Source organism: Manihot esculenta, chromosome 6, assembly GCF_001659605.2.
Source record: "Manihot esculenta cultivar AM560-2 chromosome 6, M.esculenta_v8, whole genome shotgun sequence".
In the NCBI taxonomy this organism is placed as follows: Eukaryota; Viridiplantae; Streptophyta; class Magnoliopsida; order Malpighiales; family Euphorbiaceae; genus Manihot; species Manihot esculenta.
In genome coordinates, this window is record NC_035166.2 from 14,535,030 (window position 1) to 14,548,724 (window position 13,695).

At 44.4% G+C, this 13,695-nt stretch overlaps 1 protein-coding gene across 1 annotated transcript; it reads left to right on the forward strand.

The window, feature by feature from the left end:
- Nucleotides 1–2,493: 2,493 nt before the first annotated feature.
- LOC110617856 lies at nucleotides 2,494–9,097 on the forward strand. Its single transcript, XM_021760861.2, has 4 exons — nucleotides 2,494–2,773; nucleotides 4,683–5,596; nucleotides 5,688–6,122; nucleotides 8,429–9,097. The coding sequence occupies exons 1-4, from the start codon at nucleotides 2,494–2,496 to the stop codon at nucleotides 9,095–9,097; spliced, it is 2,298 nt and encodes a 765-aa protein (XP_021616553.2).
- The last annotated feature ends 4,598 nt before the right edge of the window (nucleotides 9,098–13,695 follow it).

The following is a 13,695-nucleotide window of genomic DNA, read 5'->3' on the forward strand; positions in this document are numbered from 1 at the left end:
TTTTTAATTTTCTTAAGTTTTAAACATTTTTTATTTTTTTTAAAAATACTAAACTATATAAAATATTTATTTTAAATTTATGAATATGAACACTTTAACTATTTATATGAAAAATTAATAATATCAAAAATATTTATTTAGTTCAATAAATAAATTTTATTTCATATATAATTAAAAATTGCTTATATAAAATATCAATTTCTTTAAACACACGTCTCTTTAATATTTTTTTATAATAATTCTATTATTTTTCACATATTATAAATTTTTTAACTCTAAATTTTATAAATTCTAACAAAATCGTAAAATCAGATAAAGAAAACGGTAATGATAGGGCACTGAGAGCCGAAACTGTAGGATTTGAAAATCAAGACAGTGGGGTTTCAGAGTCTATACTCTAGGGTATTTCTACATCAAATACTGAAATCCTTAAAACTTGTAGTGCAATACTGTTAAATCTGCATATTACATGTCATGTCATTATACTAACTACGACTTCTATCAGATTTACTATGGCTAAGATTTATCATTAACTATTATTTTCTTATTAATATGCTTATATTTGTTAATAACATATATTTTATATTTAATTAAATGAAATACTTTAACTGATTTTTTTTAGAGATTTATAATTTAGTCCCTGAATATTGCAATTATTAATAAATCAGTCCCTGTATTTTTAGAAACATATTAAAACGTTCTTATCTTGTCTCTCCATCAACGAAATAGTGCTTCCGTCTATTTTTGCCGTTAAAAATATAGTAAAAGACTAAATTATCCCCCATTATTCTCCTACTCCTCCTCCTCCTTCCTTTTCTTCTTCATCAATTCTTCCTCCATCTTCTGCTTCTTCTTCTGCTTCTTCTTTTGCTTCTGCTTCTGCTTCTTTTTTTTCTGTTGCTTCTTCTTCTTCTTCTCCTTCTTCTCCTTCTTCTTCTTCTTCTTCTTTTGCTTCTTTTTCTTCTTTTTTTCTTTCTCTTCTTCTTCTTCTTCTTCTCCTTCTCCTTCTTCTTCTTTTTCTTCTTTTTTTTTTCTTTTTTTTCTTCTTTCACTTCTTCTTCTCCTCCTCCTTCTTCTTCTTCTTCTTCTTCTTCTTCTTCTTCTTCTTCTTCTTCTTCTTTTTCTTCTTTTTCTTCTTTTTCGGAGGCGGAGGAGGAGGAGGAGGAGGAGGAGGAGGAGGAGGAGGAGGAGGAGGAGGAGGAGGAGGAGGAGGAGGAGGAGGAGGAAAGAAAAGATAGGGATTATTTCCTTGACAAAAAGAAACGATAAGGACGTTTTAATAGATGTGAGAAAAGATAGGGACTATTTCGTTGACAAAAAGAAATGATAATGACGTTTTAATAGATTTTTAAAAATATAGGGAGGGACGATTTAGTTGACGGAAAGAAACGATAAGGAAAGACTATTTCGTTGACGGGAAGAAACAATTAGGGACTATTTTATTGACGGAAAGAAACGATAAGAACGTTTTAATAGATATGAAAAAAGATAAAAACGTTTTAATAGATTTTTGAAAATGTAAGGTCTAACTTGTTAATAATAACTGATAATCTGAGATCCAGAAAATAGGGTTTTACAAGGTATTCTATAAAACTGAAAAAGCTTAAACCTAGAAGAGAGTATTTCTCCTTTTATAGGTTTCCTTTTGTCTGCTAGTGACGTGCCAACAGAACGAGTATCATTAGACCACCTGTCCTTGCTACGCTGATACGGACGTACGAGGGAATCAAATCTCTGCCCCATGCGCAACGGCCTCTGATTCTCTCTGGGCGCGGGTAGGCGGGTCTGCAAGGCGGATGGATGAATCCTCCTTCGGGTTTCGGGCTGGACCGGAGAATAGGAACAAAGCAGGGCCCAAATGGGATCGGCCCAAGGTGTAGTAAAGACGAGGCCGGCCTGGTGGAGAAAGCCAGATAAACCCGGTTGTGAGGCTGAACGGACTGGACCCAGTTAGCTTGAGTGGCTTGAGGATCTCTAAGTAATGGGCTATTTTCATGGGCCTGGCCCTAGACTGGGGTGAGGTGAACTCAGAGGTCATCAATTGCCCCTTTACCTTCTCGGCAGTTATTGCCCCAACTGTCAAGGGGGTAAACCCCTAGAATCATTATGACCGCGTCTGTTTGAATTCGGCTTGCCCTTTCATCTTATTGTCACTTATAGCTTTAAATCTTCTCTATCTTTTTTCTATATTTAGCTTTCCTCTGCTCTTTGTACGCACTGTTATCCTCGCTTTTTTACTTTTATCTTTCCGGTACATTTTCTTTCCTTTCTGGTGAATAGCCTTTAAGGATTCTGATGCCGCTGGCCTAGGGTATAAAGTCGCCATGTTTCACATTAAAAGCTCAGCCTCTGGCTATATATTACTAACATTTCCTTCTCATCCTTAGGATCCTTAACGGAACAGCGAGATCTCTCTTTTCGATCTTCTTTTCTCTTGTTCAACCGATTTCCCAGAAGATGCAGGTTTAGTTTTCTTTGTTGTGTGGAAGGGGTATGGTTTGCCCTTTCCTTGCTCCAGCTCGGGCTTCCATACCGAGCTTTCGAGGTTCCGAATCTTCAAGGCTGTACATCAGAGTTAAGTCAGTCTCAGTTGCTCTAATTGTTCGAGCTCTCGGGTTCTCTCGGACTTTGAGATCAATCGAGGACTTTATGTCGACAGGAACAGAGCCTGCCCCACCTCCTGATGATGTCTTTCCACATATGTTTCAGGATATTGAAAGTTTAACTTTCACTTGTTCCATTGCTCTTCAGAATGCCTCGCTGGTTTTCCTGGGTGTGCACGAGTGTATCGTGCATCACACTTGGGCGTAGGTTTGCAACATTCACTTGTTCCATTGCTCTTCAGAATGCCTACCTATGACGAAACAATGAGTGATGCTTATGGGGATTGGCTTGTTCAGTTCCCCTATAATAACGAGACAGAGCTCGGCCGACCTGCGAAGCTCATCTTCCGAACTACGAGAATTCTTCTAAAGTCGAAAGCTAAGGTAGTGGTGTAGGTGATAATGATGTAAACGTAGATGATGATGTATCCGGGCATGTAAATCCTGTAGGGATAGCTTTTTATCCTGTAATGCTGTAATGTATTTTTCTTTTAATGAAATTTTTACTTTTCGTTCATACTCAAGCTGTTCTTTCTTTATCATGAGTGAAGTATTTAGACTGCGCGCTTCGTAATTTTTCCTAGGGAATTTGCTGTATCATTTTTTCTTTCTCGCCTTCTAGCCAATCAGAACTAGAGTTGGCTTAGCCAACTGAGCTTTTGGTTTACTCCTTCCGAGCTGGACTGGCCGCTTTTGGTTTACTCTCTCCGAGCTGGACTAGCCGCTTTTGGTTTACTCTCTCCGAGTTGGACTAGCCATACTCGCGAGCTCTATTTTTAACCAGCAAGCTGAGCTCTTGACCTTTTTAGATGATGAGCAGGTCTGGTCTTTATCACTGGGTGAGAGGTCCAAGTGGGGCCCGGTTTTAAGGTTTGGACGAGTTGGGTTTGTTTTAAGCAGATAGCATGTGGGCCTTTGGGTGACAGGCTATTGCCATGGGCTTGGCCCTAGACCGGGTGAGAAGAATCCAGCGGCCGTCAATTGCTTTCGGGTGATGGGCTATTGCCGTGGGCCCAACCCTTGACAGGGGTGGCGAAGTCCAGCGGCCGTCGATTATTGCCCCTTTACCTTCTCATCAGTTATTGTCCAACTGATGAGGGGGTAAACTTCGAGAGTAATTAATGACCGCGCCGCTCCAAGACAAAATTGTTCAGAGTGACACTTCGTCTCATTATTGCCTTTCCTTTCGAATTCTCTCTGTCTCCTAAAGAAACTTGTTCTCGTATGCTCTCTATTTTCCCTCGACTTCTTCTACCTTCTCGACCTTATTGCATTTCAGGTACGCTCTCTTACTCTTCCATGGAGGATTCTAAGCTTCCCGATGTTGCCAATCTCGAGTCCCACATTACTCCTTCCATAACCAAGTATATTTCTCGGAGTTATTTAGACACTCCACTTTACCTTATTTGAGCTCCTCTCCGGAATGAAAGGATAGTTCTTCCAAAACCTTCCCCTCCTGGTTTGATAGATCCCCAAAGGGGTCTTTGCATAGTCTTCTTTCTTAAACAGAGGGATTTCGGTCTGACCTTCCCTTTTACCCCTTTCTTCATCGAGGTTTTTCGATACTTTGGGATAACCCCCCGGATGTTGTCCCCGAACTCCATTTTGTTCATGGCTTGTTTTGAATCCATTTGCTTAAGTTGGGGTTTTACACCCACAGCGTGTCTATTTGTCACTTTCTTCCGCCTTGTTAGGGCGACTCAGAAATTTTACTATTTTTTCCCCCGTGGTGGATTGTCTCTTTTCACGGGCTACAAGAATTCAATAAAGAGATGGGTAGAGAATTTCCTTGTGGCGGAGCTGAGAAAAAATACCAACGTATCGTGGGGAGTGGGGCTAGACTAGGAGGATGTCCCCCCGAGCATCAACGACCTGCCCCAACTAAGCCTCACCGAGCAGGTGGGGTATCTTCGACTGACTTCTGTTGACAAGAAGTATGACGTCGAGAGGTGTATGTTCGTGTCTAATCTTAGGGATATCCGGGACACGGGTATAATGCCTTGTTTAGCAACTCCGCTTTTCCTCGTAAGTGACATTAGAAAGTACGCTAACTCTTTCTGATTTTGTGTTTTTTGGCAGCTTCTAACATTAAAATGGATGAGATCAAGCCCCCGAAGAACTTAGTTCTGTCCCGGGAGAGTATGCACGCCGCCTTAGATGCCCTTCTGGCTGGGCGCCACGTGTCTGAGGTCGCTGCAGAGGTGGCTCAAGTTGTTTCTGCCAAGAAGGTTAGCCGGCCTCTTGCTAGAGCTTCTTCTCGGGCTCCAAAGTCGAGCTCCCATAGTGCCAGACCCTCTCGGCCATCTGGTCATGGCAGGTCGGCCCCTGCCTTGAAACATGTTCAGGAGGCTAAATCTGGTCAGGGTTCTACGGAGGATGTGGAGGGAGCTCCCCTAGCTGTTGTGAAGCAGGCAGGGGATATTGGACAGACGAGGACGGATCTTGCTCTTCCTGTTGAGGAGGCACCAGGGAGGAGGTTTGAATCCCCTATTATTGAAGAGGAGGCTCCTGGGACAGGACTGGAGATCATTCTTGTTGAGGATAGTGTCCCGAGGGTTCCTACCAGAGATGCCCCTGAAGAGGTGGGGTCCGATCTTACCAAGGACGAGGATGTCATAGAGAAGGTAGGGGACAAACGTCCTGCCTCCCTCGAAGTGCCATCCCCAGCTCCAGCCCAGAAGAGATCCAAAGCTTCTAAGGGATCAGCTCCAGCTCTCCCTCCTATGGGAAAAGAGAAAGAAGTCCCTGTGATACCACTACTGTCTGCTCCTGATAACGACATTCTGAACGTAGAGGATATCACTCATCAATCCCCAGCAAGCGTGGTTGCTGAGATTGTCAAGGAACGGATGTTCGGTGGCGTCTTGGAGGCTTCGGATCTGCGCTTGCTTGCTCTCACTGGTCTCTTAGCCAGCTCTACTAGGGAGCAAGCAGCGTTCCGTTCCCGACCTCGAGGGGAGCTCGTAGATACGATTAGGGAGATGCTCCTAATGGTAAACTAAGCTACCTCCTTTGTTTTCATTCTGGTTTTCTTTGTTTTAACAGTTTTTTCCTTTGTTTTAGGTGATGGGCCTCTTCATGGAGGTGGATGCCCGCGATCACTCTCTCCGAGAATCTATGGACCGTCGGATAGAGGAGGCGCGTCTGGAGGAGAATTTGTCTGCAACTAGTGATGCTAGGGGCAACCTTACAGCAGCTCGAGCTCATACCCAGTCCCTCCAGGCGGAGCTGCATTCTGCCTTGGAGGCCCTCAAAAGAGCTGACGAGAGAACGACTGAGGCGCAAGAGCATACCAAGTCCCTGGAGGCAGAGTTGTCTCATACTCGCAGGGTTCTCAAGGAGTCTGATGAGAGGGCAGCTGCAGCAGAGATTCGAAGTGAAGAAGTTTTGAAGCAGTTGTCCTCCCTGGTGGAGACCCTTCGTGAAAGGGATGAGGCTATAAGCCAGAAGGATGAGGTCCAACGCCAGTATAAGGCCCTGAAAGCTGATTTTGAGGGGCTTCAAGTTCACCTGAATAAGGTGAATATTCAAAAGGAGAGGGCCTTGGCCCGGGTGGATGTCCTTGAGCAGGAGCTGAGCACGAGTTCTGAGCGTATCAGAGACCTGGCTTCATCTGTAACAGCCCAGAAACTGAACCGCTACCGGCACTAGGATCCAGATCGACTTAAGGTCGCCGGGACCCGTAGTAAGCCTGCTATACTGTCTGTGTACCTGTGAAATCCCATACATGATCATACATTTTCTATCAATCCCATTAAAACTTTTCTTTCCTTCAAGGCTTAACATGTGCATACTCTATCTCTGTACGGAAAAACCCCTACTAGAGTTCTCATCTTTGCTCTAGGCGGGTCATAGCTATAACTCATAATGTTAAGCCTGGTTTTCTCATATACATAATAATAAAAGAAACCATACATAAACTGATCATGTGTATACAAAAGGGATTACAACTCTTATAAGTCAAGCACAAGTCTATACACTATACACTCTCTCTTTACAATTACATGTCCACACTAGCTATAGCTATACATAACTCTTCTTCTTCCATACCCTGCTGGACTCCCTCTGGACTCTGAACTCTGAACCTGCAAGACTGGGGGTAGGGGAAAGGGATGAGCTATACAAGCCCAATGAGCAGAACTATAAAACATGATTTAAAAAACATGATCTCATGGAATGCATCACATCACAGACATTTCATCTCAGGGATAGACATGACCACCAAAAATCCCAATGTAAGGATGCCTGGCCTAGCCAGGTCTTACAACCTCAGGATGCCTGGCCCGGCCAGGTCTTATAAACTCTGCCTGCCTGGCCCAGCCAGGTCTTACTATCTCTGCTGCCTGATCTAGTCAGGTCTTACCTACAGATGGCTGCCTGGCCCGGCCAGGTCTTATAACAGAGCTTGGGCTATTGGAGTCGCCTTGGTCTATCCACCTCCTCATATTCATCGTATTATGCAATGCGCCATATTCGTGAAACTAATGCAATCATCCTACTATACTCATTATGATGCATGAAACATGCTCAAAGCAGTTTAGTTCTGAAAAGAGAAGTTCCACTCACCTCTGGCTGACTCTGTACTAACTCTGCAGGTTCTGAACCTGTGCTCACTACTGCTCTCTGGGGTTCCTCTGGTCCGTTCCTACACAGGTGGACTCAAATGAGGGACCAAACTAACTCAAGAACAGCTCTAAGAAACTCCCCAAAAGCCCTCTAAACGATCCTAAAACAATCACATAAAACATGCAAAAGAAGGCTGGACAGGGCACTTTCGGCGGCAGGTTCGGCGGCCGAAACTCCCCTCCAGAGACGAAACTCATGCATGTTCGGCCGCACCTTCGGCAGCCGAAAGTCTCGTCCAGAGACGAAACTCAACCTTCGGCGGCACTTTCAGCGGCCGAACCTTGCCTCCAGAGATGAAAGTCCAAATGTTCGGGGGCAAGCTTTGGCAGCCGAAACTGCCTCCATAAGGGGTTCGGCGGCCGAACCTGACTTTGCCCAACGGGCAGAAACCTGCTCTGTTTCATGCAAACTTTCCCCCAAACTTACCCAACATGCATATCAACTACTCCCAACTAGCACATACCATAAAACATGCATAAAAGGGCCTAAAACTAACTTATAACCCCAAGAAACAGATCAAACAACACTTATACATGCTTGAACACAAAATCATGAAAACCTCAACCAAACCCTATTCATGCATTCTAACCATACAACTCCCATAAAACCTTCAAAAATCATTAAAGAAACGGAAGATCATCACTCACCTCTTGAAGATCTCAAAGATAAGTGAGTTTAACGTGGAGATATGGAGAAATCTCCTCACAACTCTCCAAACTTCAAAACTTTGTTCTTTTGCTCAAAACTCTCAAAACCTTCAAAAAACATCAAAACTCTTCAACACCTTCAAAGATTTGAGCAAAAACATGAAAGTCAACTAGAGAGGGTGTTGGACTCACCTCTGGCTGAAGATGGAAGCAAAATACATCCTTCCACCGACTTGGCGCCCTTTTATAGGTGGCTGGCCAGACCACCTTTGGCGGCCAAACGTGAATCCGAAACAATGCAAGGTTTGGCGGTCGAAAGTCACCTTCGGCGGCCGAACTTGCCAGTTTCTCCCTTAACTCTTTTCTTTCACAAACTCATTTTCCTTTATACTTAAAACCTTAAAAAAAGTTAAAATACATTAGAAAACATATGTAGTACCCTTCTCGCGGGTTTCGACACCCGAGATTCCACCGGACTACAGGAATTCCGATGCCGGACTCGAACCGGGTATTACATCATCGGTCGAAGAGTCTACGCTTCGTAATCAACAGCTTAGCCATGAAGTCAGGGCTTTAGAACGTAAATGTTCGGCCCTGCTCGAGGTGGTTAGACATGCTGAGGATAAGATCCAGCTGGAGTGCGAGAAGCGTCTGGAGGAGTATCAGGAGTCGGATGAGCTGAAAGGAAAGATTGAGCGGGCCTGTGAAGCTCACCTCCAAGACTATAAGGATTCCTCTGAATTGAAGGCGGTTATAGTTGAGGCCTATGAGTTGCATCTGGACGAGTATAAAGCCTCTGGGGGGATGAAGACTGCTATTTGGCAGAAAGCCTTCCGCATGTTCAGGACTGGCTACAATAGGGGTTTAAGAGAAGCCAGACATGCTCCTGATACTCCTCTGGCAAAACTTCGAGCTAGAGAAGTGGATTCTGATGGCGAGGATGTTCTTTATGGGGAAGATGATTTCCCTTTGCCTAGAGGAACCTCTCGCACTGCAGCTGGGTCTTCTGGGGAAGAGTCCGAGCAACAGGGGGACAATATGGAGGACTTCGGGACTGAAAGCGATGACCCCAAGCCTGAAGAGGGAGACCCTGGCCCAGGGTTGGAGGGTGCCAGATCTCCTCCGGATGTAAATGTAAATAAAGATACTATAGGTGATGACATTCTTAGAGATGTAAGTCCCTTAAGGACTGTTTTTCCTTCAAACTCATCAGATAAATAAGTTGTACTATCTTCTTCTTCTAATGAAATCTTAATTTCTTTTACTTGGAATATTTTTGCTTTTATTTCGTTCTTGAGCTTACCTCTTCTTATCGTAACTGGAGCACTTAATCTTCATATCTCGTGAATTTTTTTTTGAAAGGTCCTCTGTGATATCTTCTTCTTTTCGCCTTTACGTCCATCAGAACTGGAGTTCTGGATCGGCACTGAAATTCTGGCTTGCAGATTTATCTATTTTACTAAGATATTTCACTAAGAAATTTTTATTCATGAGCTTTTTCCGATCTGAACTAGTCGAGCTGAACTAGTTTTTAGCCATGAGCTCAGTTTTTTAGCTAGTTGTCCAAGCTTATGGGAAGTTGGATCACTTACCTTTTAATGGTGAATAACAGGGCTGACTTTTTGCTTTTAGTTCTGTCTTGTCTGGGAATGAAGTTGAGGTTTCTTCTGTTTCTTCTATTTATACCATTGGGTTTCTCCCCGAGTTGCCCCTTTACCTCCTCAACACATCATTACATGAGTGGTGAGGGGGTAAATCCCTAAACTTGGGTTGTCTTCTACCTTTCTTCTTGGTTATGAGCTCGGATGTCTGCTCATGGTACACTGACTCGGGTTGTGACCATAGCCCTTTGCCTTCGTTTATCTTCTTATGCGCCCCTACATTTATGGGCCTTTTCGCGGAGGGAGCTCGGTTCTCTATTATTTCCTCTGTACTTAGCTTCATTTTACCTGAGTGTTTTATGTTGCGAGTCTATCCGAGCTGGAAGCTCGGCCCTTCGCTCTTTGCCTAGGCTTCTCTGCCGTCAGCCCGTGATGCTTCTTATACCCCTGAGTATTTTCCGAACTCTTTGCTGTTTAGATCTTTCTCTAGGTTAGCTAGTCCGGCGCCAGCGGTCAATTCGCGAGGTTGGTGTCGTACCGAGCTCATTTTTTAAGGTCGGTTTGGGGCTGTGGCGCTTTTGGCTATTGTGCCCCGTGCTCCTTTGAGAGGTCGAAATCTTGTTTTTCATCGGTAGCTTAGGACTCGTCTTTCGTGTGAGGTCGGAACTATATTTTAGGAGTTTTCCTTGCATATGATATTGGGAATCTCTGCTCTGGGAGACTCTTAAGGCATTTTTCGATCGTTTTGTGTTTTCCCTGGAGTTCTTAGGGGATCTCGGTCTTCTTTGTTTTCCTGGGAGTTCTTAGGGGATCCCGATCTTCTTTGTTTTCCCGGGAGTTCTTAGGGGATCCCGGTCTTCTTTGTTTTCCCGGGAGTTCTTAGGGGATCCCGGTCTTCATGCTCCGGGAGGTCTTTAAGATCCTCACTGGCCGTTTTTTGTTTTATTTTCCCGGGAGTTCTTAGGGGATCCCGGTCTTCTTTATTTTCCCAGGAGTTCTTGGGGGATCCCGGTCTTCATGCTCCGGGAGGTCTTTAAGATCCTCACCGGCCGTTTTTTGTTTTGTTTTCCAGGGAGTTCTTAGGGGATCCCGGTCTTCTTTGTTTTCCCAGGAGTTCTTGGGGGATCCCGGTCTTCATGCTCCGGGAGGTCTTTAAGAACCTCACCGGCCGTTTTTTTTTTTTTTCCCGGGAGTTCTTAGGGGATCCCGGTCTTCTTTGTTTTCCCGGGAGTTCTTGGGGAATCCCGGTCTTCATGCTCCGGGAGGTCTTTAAGATCCTCACCGGCCGTTTTTTGTTTTGTTTTCCCGGGAGTTCTTAGGGGATCCCGGTCTTCTTTGTTTTCCCGGGAGTTCTTGGTGGATCCCGGTCTTCATGCTCCATGAGGTCTTTAAGATCCTCACCGGCCGTTTTTTATTTTGTTTTTCCGGGAGTTCTTAGGGGATCCCGGTCTTCTTTGTTTTCTCGGGAGTTCTTGGGGGATCCCGGTCTTCATGCTCCGAGAGGTCTTTAAGATCCCTGTTCTTTCTTTTCTATGGAGGATTGTTATGCATAATGATAATAGAGATAATCTTATTGTGCGAACAATGATGTTGTTTTATTCATTTATGTTCGTCAAAGTACAGTGCTTTTCTTTTACAAATATATAAGGGGAAGTACCTTTTTAGGTGTTGGATATTCCAGGCGTGGGGCTCCGGGTTTCCTTGCATATCTTTGATTCGGTATACTCCTGGTTTGACTACTTTTGTTATCCTGAATGGGCCCTCCCAGGTCGGTGCTAACTTTCTCGCTGCCGCTCTTTTTCCTGTAGCCTCCAGGTTTCTCAAGGCTAGGTCTCCCACTTTCAAGTTTCTTTCTCTAACCTTTTGGTTGTAATATCGTGATGCCCGCTGTTGATAAGTGTAACGCCCCGGAAATCCGGACCGTTACCGGCGCTAGGATCCAGATCGGCATAAGGCCGCCGGGAACCGTAGCAAGCCTGACATAGCCTGAAAACCTGTTTAATCCCATACATGATCAACAATACTCATAAACCTGTAAACATTCTCATACATCAACCAGCTCAACTTAAACATTATCATAAACATAAACATAAACCTCCACTGGAGCCCTCATCAAATGCTCCAATGGGGTATCTCATACATACATTGAGCCTGGTCAAACATAACCATCATAAGGAAAACTATGGATCATGTATCAAGGGATAACATACACATATGGTCAAGCACAACTCTAATCCTCGTCATCATACTCATTACATTACATGACTTTAGAACCTTACATTCTCATTACATTACAATTTATCATGTCCACAACTACTAGCTATTACATGAGAGCATCTTTACCCTTGCTAATCTCTTGGTCTACCCTGTACCTGCACACCTGGGGGTTAAGGGAATGGGGTGAGCTACAAGAGCCCAGTGAGCAGAATAATAAAACATTATATCTTAAAATTTCATGCTTTCATGAAATGCGTCACATCACAAACAATTCACATCATGGATGAACTTATCACCATATAGCCCTCCATACAATCTAATTATGCCAGGGGCGTAGAGCAGGCTCGCCTGGACTTCCATGTCATATCATACATACCAATTATGCCGGGGGCGTAGAGCAGGCACACCCGGACTTCCATAGAATGATGCCAGGGGCGTAGAGCAGGCTCGCCTGGACTTCCATGCCTAGTACATAAGGGCTAACGGATCATTCAACATTCATCCGCACCAAACAGCATAAAGTGCAATGCAACATCTTCGTGAGATCTAATGCAAGCAACCTATAATATCGCATGGTAGTCATGATGCATGAGCATGCTAAAAGAATGCATAATTTAGTTAATTTAAAACTTAAGGGTTTATTCTACTCACCTCTGGTTGGCTCTAAAGACTCTGACAAGTTACTGAAGCAGCTAGCACTGCTGGGGTCCTCGGTTCCTCGGGTCCGAACCTACACAGGTGGACTCTAGTGAGGGACCAAACATACTGTAACATGACTCTAAAAATACCCCCAAAAACCCCCTAAAACATCATGAAATAATTATAGAAAAACATGCATGAAATGGCTGAACAGGGCACTTTCGGCGGCAGGTTCGGCGGCCGAAAGTCCTTTCAGAGCCGAAACCCAGGCAGATTCGGCGGCACCTTCGGCGGCCGAAAGTCCCAGACAGAGACGAAAGTCTCTTTTCGGGGGCAACTTCGGCAGCCGAAAGGCCTGCCTCCCAGGCAGGTTCGGCGGCCGAAAATCCCTTCGGCGGCCAAACCTGGTTTCTGCCAAAGGGCAGAAACTCGGTTCCTCATGCACATTTCGCCTCCCAAACTTCAAATCATGCAAATATCTCAACCATCACATGCATACAAGTTCCTAGGGGCCTCAAAACATCAAATACCCCAACTACAACACTTCAAATAAACATAATCAACACACATTGTTCAAAACATCAATATAACCCATAAACTCAACATATAACCTAACATGCATTTCTACCCAAAGAACTCATAAAAACTTGCTTAAAACATTCAAGGAGCTTAAGATCGGCTCTTACCTCTTGAAGATCGAGAGAGAGACGACCTAAACTTGGAGATCCAAGAAAATGAGCTCCTGAGTTCCCAAAGCTCCAAAACTTGTTTTAAAAGTTCAAAACTTGCAATGTGAGGTTAAAACTCAAGAAAAATGGTGGGGATTTGGAGGAAGATCACAAGATTTGCAAGAGGGAGGTCGGAAGCTCGCTGTGGCCGAAAATGGGAGAAAGCTCGCCCATTTCGGCTAAGTGCCCCATTTATAGTGGCTGGCCAGGCCACGTTCGGGGGCCGAAAGCGCTTCCGCATGCATGCCATGTTCGGCGGCCGAACTTGAGTTTCGGCGGCCGAACCTGGACTTCCCTTGCCTATGCTTTCGGGGGCCTAACGTGCCTCCAAAACTCATGCATGTTCGGCGGCCGAACCTGACTTTCGGCGGCCGAACCTGGGTTTTCCTCCAATGCTATTTTCATGCAAAAACTCTTTTTTTTTCATGTTAAAATCATAAAACATGTTAAAACATTTTTATAAAACATGATTCTACCCTTCTAGAGGTCTCCGACATCCGAGATTCCACCGGACGGTAGGAATTCCGATACCGGAGTCTAGCCGGGTATTACATTCTCCCCCCCTTAAGCACATTCGTCCCCGAATGTTCCTCAACTAGTACATAGCATAACAAACAACATAACATACATACAT

Coding starts and splice junctions, on each gene's coding strand:
- LOC110617856 (XM_021760861.2), top strand. CDS start 2,494: ATGGTTTGCCCTTTCCTTGCTCCAGCTCGGGCTTCCATACCGAGCTTT. Junction 2,774..4,682: donor TGCCTCGCTGGTTTTCCTGG/GTGTGCACGAGT, acceptor GTTTTTTGGCAG/CTTCTAACATTAAAATGGAT. Junction 6,123..8,428: donor TTCAAGTTCACCTGAATAAG/GTGAATATTCAA, acceptor CGTAATCAACAG/CTTAGCCATGAAGTCAGGGC.